This window comes from Echinococcus granulosus, assembly GCF_000524195.1.
Source record: "Echinococcus granulosus chromosome Unknown EG_S00045, whole genome shotgun sequence".
NCBI classification, from domain to species: Eukaryota; Metazoa; Platyhelminthes; class Cestoda; order Cyclophyllidea; family Taeniidae; genus Echinococcus; species Echinococcus granulosus.
This window is the reverse complement of record NW_020170425.1, coordinates 189709-198216: the sequence shown is the minus strand read 5'-3', so window position 1 is coordinate 198216 and position 8508 is coordinate 189709. Positions and strand designations below refer to the sequence as shown.

Genomic DNA, 8508 nt, shown 5'->3' with positions numbered 1-8508 from the left:
TAACCTTACCAAAATTATGTAAAACTTATTTAAACTACATTCACGACTCGGCAGAAGTGACTGAACTCTCTACGTTGGTTCAATGGTTAATCGACGAACTTTTCATTCTTCTCTTTTTGAAATTTTGTTAGTAACTATAACTTTTAAGTTGTGTTTTGTGTCAAAAGTCGAACTTTTGGCCAATTCTAGATGCCATTATCAAAATATCAAAGATGCCGCGAACTTTGGCGTGGATATAATAAACCGTTACAGGCCGGATATAAACGTACACACGTATCCTTAATTTTCCAGAATTTTTGTGCAGTTGATGTAGGATGCTGACTGAATTAAATGTCCAAGCCTTACAATCCGCGGAAACTAATCATTTTATTTGCTGTGCACCTAACGGGAAGCAATAATACACAAAAATGAGGCATAGTTCTACTAGGGATGCTTATGCGAAAAATGAAGTGAGCTTGTTAACTGAATAACTGCTGCCTTGAGCATAACACTGCCCAAGTCTTTCTCTCCCATAAAATCAGGTCCTCTGGTAAGGTATGCATTAAATTACTAAATTTTGCTCTGGGAAGTAGACACTGGTAACAATTTTTTGGATTACGAAAACCAATGCTATGCTTACTGCAATCATCATTTTTTCAATTATGTGAAGAATAGACGCCACCGAATTGATGACTCGAAGATATTAAGCACGGCCGAAATACAGGTCATCGTAGGGTAGGTGCGACATTGTGATAGGCACGCATAGGAAACGTTTCCACCGTTTACTGTCCTCACGGACTCGAGCCTGCCGAATTGCAGGACCGGGATGGTCGATCGGGTTGCGCTGTGCTTTCCACGTATCCTAGTCGTGGGGCGGACACACCCACAGAGATGCAGGGAAGCGGGAAGCAGGCGGACTGGCGGGCGAGTTGCTTCCTAATGCGGAGGCACACGCACTCGCGCACACCCAAACAGTTTAAATTCTCTTCACCATGCCCAAAAAATGAAAATTAGTTAAAACCAAAATACCGAAAGGGACGTTACTTATGTGTATTTTATTTCATTTGTTGTACATGATTGATATCATATGGATAAAATGAATGGGACAGCATTTGAAATTTGATCGTATATCCTACTGTTAATTGAAGTATTTATGAATATCACTTTTGTTAGTTTTATTTTAATTACCTTATAAATTTGAACCATCTACAGATGTTACAGGTGGTTTTGGGAAAAAATATCTCTGAAGGCGAAATGCTCATCAGTCCTGATGAATGAATGTTTTCCTTTGAATTTTCAACAAAACACTTCCCGCCACTGACATTAGCGAAATTAGTCATAATAAGTAGCTGTGTACAGTGAGTAACTAGGTTTACTCAAATTAATTAATCCTGAAAATCTGATACGGAACAGAATCATCTTTTCTCCGCACGTAGTGATCCATCTCTGTACTACATAATACTAGAGTTTGAGCTGAATGTATCGAAACTGTTCACAGTATTAAGGCTCTAACATGGAAGTTAGGAAAGGGAAGTCAGCAAGCTTTTTCTCAGATCCTCCCTTCCAAAGATAAATTTCTTAAATATTTAAATAAAACGCCTGATATTAGGTGCTATGATTTGTAGCCGATATCAAATAAATTCGTTTATTGTTGAAAAAGGTGGAATGCACAAAAAAGTGAGATGAGCGACAAGACATGCGTCAATATCGTTGATGAGCACAAGACCACACATGCAGATTTTCACCGTAGGATGCTGATTGAAGCCTCGGCTGATTATTTTAACGCGAACTTCTACGGCGAGGTAAGACCCAACAGGCGATGTTAGAAAACAGCCTCTTCCCTTTTAAAATTGTCGACACTTATTAAATATTCGCTTGGATACTAATGGTGACATAATGGCATATTTTGCAAAAGTTTCAGAAGCACTAAATCCAAGGAGGCTTCTGATGATTTTATTCCCTCCTATTATGTTTTAAATCCCATTCTTAATTTATTCCATACAACACCTTATGAGAATGCTAAATTAAGGGAGTCCTAAAACTACTTTAAAATCTATCGAAAAGGTTCATTCTTGTAAACATTACCGTGTTTAGGTCGTATTTGTTTCAGTTTGCATGGTTCTTTTCTGTATTATCAGGGACACTTGACGGCTTCACTGAAATTCTTGTGCCATCATTACAAGCAAGGTTTCAGATTGTTTTAGAAATAGTACATTATGAGGAACTTCTTTGAATAAAAAGGAATGTGTGTCACCTGGACCACCAGCAAGTGCTTTTTCGCAAAACGGATGTGGGAGTTTCATTGCACACAAAGCACTTACTGCAATTCATATCATAAATGGAAGACGCAAATATATCATAGTAATTTTTGCAGTTACAATTATACCACAGCGTTGGATATGGTATTTGCGTTGATTTGTGTAAGAAAGAACAAGCAGTGGCGGGACGGCGCTAGAGCACGCGCACCAGTGTTCTCTGGGCAGGCCAAGAAGAGTTCTGGCTTGCCCTGCGTGGGCAGACACACAGTAGCACGGACACACGAGTAGACACTCACCCTAAGTTCTGCCCACGTTTCCAAAGCGTTGTTTTAGTTCTTGTCTTCTCTCTCCTCCACAAGTTGTCCACACACTGCGCGTAAGCCCTCTTCCAAACTCCCTGCTTATGACTGTTCTACTACAAATGGAATCGTTCTGTTTGTCCTGAGATTATGTCAAGAATATCTGCCTACGTGGAAATGTAACTGTTTTGCTGACTTTTTCTATGGGAAAAATCATGCTGAATCGTACAATTGTGCTAATCACATCAATGCTTTGCTCTGTTCTGGGTACAGTTTGCGATTACCACCCAGTTGTGGATGTAACTGCACAGGCGGGAAATCCATTCATCTATGCACTTGGAAGAGACGTTACGGTATTACTTCTCTTTGAGTATATTGAAGATGATCATATCAAGTATAGCAAGTCGGAAGTAAACTTATTTTGACCCCAAAAATATCCATCATAACTGCAAATGTTCTAGAAAAGACCAGTTTCTTTAAAAATTGAAGTAATTTCCGGTTTGTTAATATGGGAATATTTATAATTGAACACTGCATCGAGTGTTTTTTGCCATCATGTGCACTTCCAATAACATTTTAACTTCATTTCTCAAAAGGTTAACATTCTTTCTCAGAAGAGTCCACAAAGTTCTTGTTTGTATAAGGGTGCAGTTAAATTTTATCAAAAGGCTGTACATTAAGCTTTAATGTGGGGAGACCATGGACATCTTCAGATCAACAAAAAACGTCTTACAAATGCTAGAATTCAATTGCTTAGCCATCTTCCAACCATCTGGACTTACAGTCTTGAGTTTCTGTGACTGGTTTTTCAAGTAATCATAATTTTGTGCTTCTTAGAGTTTACTGCACGAAGTAATATCGTGTTCTAGAGTCTATGCACCGTTGGGTACTTCTCCTTCATTTTCAAAAGTAATTAAAGCAACACTTTCTCACGTCATAACTTCTCTTAATAGCAGCCGGGCACTTGAGTGTAAAGTGTAGTTTGATTTGGTGTCCTAAACCAAGTCCAAAAGTGGTTCCGTATGGTTATGTCGAAAACGCCTTGATTTCTGGAAAACGAATTGGGAGTTATGCACTTTTACAAAATTTGATTTGTAAGTACGCGTTCTACCGGCCAAACGCATGTCAACCTTAGGCTCCACACATTGTCGTATGAAGCTAAGAAGAAATTCGTCAAGACAACATGTAAAGGCATTTTGGAGCAAATTACAATATTCCAAGATCATTTAATGATGCCAAGTCTTTGCTAGGAAGTAACCAAAATTATTACGTTGATGTTTCATTTGATTTTTATGCAAAGTTCATCATTAAATTGTACGAGTTATTCCCCCATTGTTTTTGTCAATTAGCACAATCAATCGCTTACCATGTTTTAAAAGAAATTTGCCTTTTACTCTTTAAAATGATGTCCATTGAAAAAATGGGATGTTTATGCGAAAACAGTTATGTTATGGAAAAACTGATTTTGTGGAGTTAGCGGCGGTTATCTATCCAAGTATCACGGTTCCATTCTCAGGGCATTTACAATGCACTTACTAGGCAAACGGACGATGGTGACATAAGTACAGGTATCACGTCACATTTCGCCAAAATATTCTAATTTCAAATACTATTTACCATTGGTTGGGGTGTAAAGAGAACTGTAGATGCGCCATATTTTTAAGTCCGAAGTAGCTTGAGCGGTTGGACTTATGCAAGGTGGATTGTGTTAAGCACAGTTTATGTTTACCATGTTCGCTTCTGAATGTGTCACCCTTCCCGTCCCATAAACTTCTGGAAGCCTCCACATGGCTGCCTAAGTTCCAAAATGGTGCATCACTCCCAACGATTCACTTTTGGTAATTACAAAGTAAAACCACAATGGCACCTAGAAACGTGATATAGTCTACTAGAAGAATTTATAACATCAACTTAGGAATTCTTTAACAGTTAATAAATTGGCTTATAAGGCATTTTTCGACAAACTCTAACTGAAGTCATCGCAATTTTTGTTAGATTAAAAAATCATTTAATGTACTAAATCCTCCCCTTAGATTTCCTCTAATCTGCCATCGTGGTTAACAACCAGTGTATCGATGGGAGATCGCACGGTTTCACTCGTCGGTCTGCCATTTCTTTGTGACACAGCAAACAGCAGCGGTTGGACGATTTTAGCTTGCAACTCTACGTTCGAATGTCAATGTATACACATCGTTACAGAAAAATTATCTGATAAACCTCCAATGTTTTCATGCGATTGTAATCGACCGATATTCGCGACCATTAAAGTTGGATTCAAGGACTTTTCCAACTTCCTGGGATCGCCGACAGGGAGGTTAAAAATATGGAGAAAAATGAAGGCGTGTATGAGCAGTGCCGACGTAACGTTGGAAAGCTTGAAAGTGAAAAGAGAACATGCGTTGTTGGTTGACGAGAAACCTGATTTCTTGAGGTTGGTCAGTTGTCGGTTTGCCAGATTAATAACTAAAATGAAATTGCTTCTAATGAACGGAGTTTTCTAAGCGACAGAAGTAAAATTATTACCATAGGTCCCTGAACTGAGCTGACTTTTACTAGTCAAGAGTAAAATTAGCCAAGTAAACAGGGTTAGCCTCATAAAATTTTAAGTGTTGAATTAAAAGAAACCGATTTAGTGATAGTCGTCTGCTAAAACATGGTAAATAAATTACAGAAGGCTTTTTTACTGGCATGTTAATTGAATTGTGTTTCCGGGAAGTTTCTGGTTTAGCCAAGTGAATTTTCTGCTTAGGTGAATTCCTCGCTTGGAAAGCGCATCAAATATTGCATGGATTATAGTCGTTCCTTTATGTAGTAACTAGCCCTATGCCTTTACAAAACTCCTGCAAATTAAGTGGTATAAAGGAAGTTTTATTCAAATCACAGTAAACATTTTAGTTCTAATTTTTACAGGAATGGCTATGTATTTCACCCTTGTTAAGTAGGCTTCGCCACGGGACATAAACACGTTCACTTACGTGTGGAATTCGGCATTGTGAAATCACTTATGATGGCGCCGCTTTAAATACAGCGAATCATCTGTACCTGCAAAATAGAAGCTGATTTCAAAGAAGAATCTAAAAGGAGGGCAAATTTTGAATACAAATTCACTAGATACGAATAGGTAGTCAAAGTTTTAAACAGTTTGCAAGTAAATGGTACCTAGAAAAGAGGTTAATAAGTAAAATATTTTGGGTGAAATACTGTTTGTAGAGATTTGAAATTTATGTACCCTTATTCATTCTAATAAAATTAAGTAAGACAGAGTCTTGCATGAGTTTATGAGCAAATTCTTTATATAAACTCGAGCGTCAAAATAGTTTCATATTTATCACGCCCTACTGGAAGCTTTTCTTTTCCTGTTGCGGGCCATAATTTTAACTCGTTCAATTGGCGTTTACTTCGAGCATCTTTCACACATCATAAAAAATCTAGCCAGACATTGAAATTACCTAATAAGTTGTGTAAAATCTATTTGCTGAAGTACGATTTCAGAAATAAGTTTATCAAAATAAGCGTCTTTCTTTTTGGCAGTGCACTACAATGGCAAAGTCTAGTCCCATGATAAATAACGCAGAATTTCTTTAAGCTCATCAATTTTGTTTAATTTTTTGAATTATTAAAGTTTATTCATTAAATAAAGTAGTTTTGTCTGTAAATTTTAGCTTGCTCTCAAACCTAGCTCAAGCGAATAATGATCGAAAACAAGTCCCAACAGCCTCCGAGGAGCAGCAAAAGTCACTATTCTTTATATGGAAGATAGGCTGTGGATATCTTGATGACAATTCCCTCCAAATTCTTTCTAAAGTGGAGAATCGCTTAAAGGAATCTCCAGACATCTCTGATTGGATGGGTCTCTCCAGCATCCAAGCGGAAGCTATTATGCTAGACTGGATGGTTGGAGAATACGATCACGTTTCGAAGGTGCGCTCCAAGAGACAAGCGTTTCAAGGCTACCAGCCAATTTATCCATCTCGCACAGCAGGTGCTGTTACCGAAGCCTCCGGCATGTCACCGTCTGATTTAAGAGAAACGCATTTTTCATCTTCCAACGCGAATCCTCCTATTTTGGTACAACCGATGGTACCAATTGAGATAACCGTTCAACAAATATCTAATATCAGGATACCCCCTAACACATTTCACTCTCCTGATGGATCAAAACTACAACTGCGACTGTTTGAGCATATTTACCCCATGCAATTTGGACTAGATTTCAAAGATCCTTCTGCAGCAAGGGGTCGTGAAATTGGCGGCAACGGGGCAAGTTGGATTTCCTTTGATGAAACCAATGAAATTCTTCGCCTCCGTCCATACCCTGAACACGAGGGAACACACAAATTCGTTCTCTGTGCCTACAACGTTGCAAATGGTCAAACGTGCAGTGAGTCTAAGTTTATTGAAAGAATGCTGCCATTGAAATTAAGGTACTTATGGGTTTTAAAGATTTTTGTTTGATGCGGGCAAAGTGTATGATTTTTGTGTTCAAAGGAAAACAATAAGTTGTTTCTAGGACAAAAATAAACAAGAACGTCGTAGTACTCACCTCTGATTTACTACTTAGCCGTTATTTGGTAAAATTAGCACTTTAAATTTTTGAATTTTGAGTGCTCACGGCAAATCCAGCTTATCCATAGATTATGGACGATGTTGGAAGAAGTCACATGTATCAAAAGGTAATTTGTTTTGAAATGTTCCCACTCTCCTTATAAATAACGAGATTATGAAAAGGAAGGCGCTACGTAAATAAAGTCAAGAATTTTCGTCTATTTAACATATTGTTGCAATCAAAGCAGGACATTTCATCGCTTATGTAGCGTCTCGACTCCCTTGGTCCAAGAAATTAAATGCCTATCAATAGTAGCTACCGAACTATCATGAAAGTGGGAGTCGAAGCGGTGGAACGTCATAAACACTGTGTATAAATATTTTTTATGCCACACACTCACGAATACACGAGGATATCATATTAAAACCTTAAAGACCACTTCAGCCGCTCTCAACAATGATAAGTGTACTAGTTAGTTATTGAATCACTCATGCCAACAAGGTAGGCATGAACCTTTTCCATTCGCCATCCTTTGCTTTTATTAGTTATATTAATCCTACTTCTATCAAAAAATCATTCCTTATCAGATATCTAGACTGCTAATGCAACTTCAAATGAAGGAAACCTTGAAAATTAAGATTTTGTGGTGGCTTTTTGTCATTTGCGTGTTTCTGTAAGTCAATCATTCAAAAATTATTCCAAATTCCTAACCCGTGGCAACTATTTTTAAAACTCTATCGATATTATACTTTGTTATGTTACTTTCGTACATTTATATGACACTTGGCCTTTGGCAGAATAGCGTCGATGACGATTCATAGGTACTTGCTAGGTATCTAAACCAGCAATTGCACCTGCCTAATAAACAACTATTATCACGAGTTTTCTCACAATCTTCTTGAGATTATTCTCAAAATTGTTAAATTAGGCGATCTTAAGTGCAGTCTCATTACATTCAAATGTAAATGTGACACAATTCTATTTTTTTTTATTTTCAGCCAATATTAACGTTCGAGTGAAACCACCAACACCAATTAGGAAGAGCTCTATCATTCACGTATCCCCAGGTTTGTTTCTTTTAATGTATTTATCTTTCCACTATTTTGGCAGACATAAAATTTGGCATAGTCAACATTTTTCTCAGTTTCCATGCTATTTACTGCAAAATTATTGTCTGGAGAGGATCTGAGGTCGCCTGAGCGTGAATTTCCATGCAAGTGCTAACTCAGTGAACACATTATATCACTCACGCAAGAAAGTGGTCCAAAATAAATTATCGTAGATTGAAAAGTACGTACTTTACATCTTTTTAATTGGTTTTAATGAAATTTTTCGGAAATTGCAGTTTATTTACAGCCATATTGTTACTAACTCAACCTTTAAAATAAGTCAGTTGTTAGTTCAGATGATATTTCAAAAAGTACGT

General features: G+C 37.5%; 1 protein-coding gene across 1 annotated transcript; it reads left to right on the top strand. All coding sequences in view use genetic code 11, as the record gives it.

Annotated features, from left to right (window-relative positions):
• Window positions 1-1661: 1661 nt before the first annotated feature.
• Window positions 1662-8281, top strand: EGR_05736 (hypothetical protein; the record flags this gene model as incomplete). Its single annotated transcript, XM_024494985.1, has 5 exons — window positions 1662-1781; window positions 4570-4967; window positions 6199-6917; window positions 8081-8149; window positions 8193-8281. 5 exons carry the CDS (start codon window positions 1662-1664, stop codon window positions 8279-8281), a joined length of 1395 nt encoding a protein of 464 aa, XP_024350578.1.
• Between the last annotated feature and the right edge of the window lie 227 nt (window positions 8282-8508).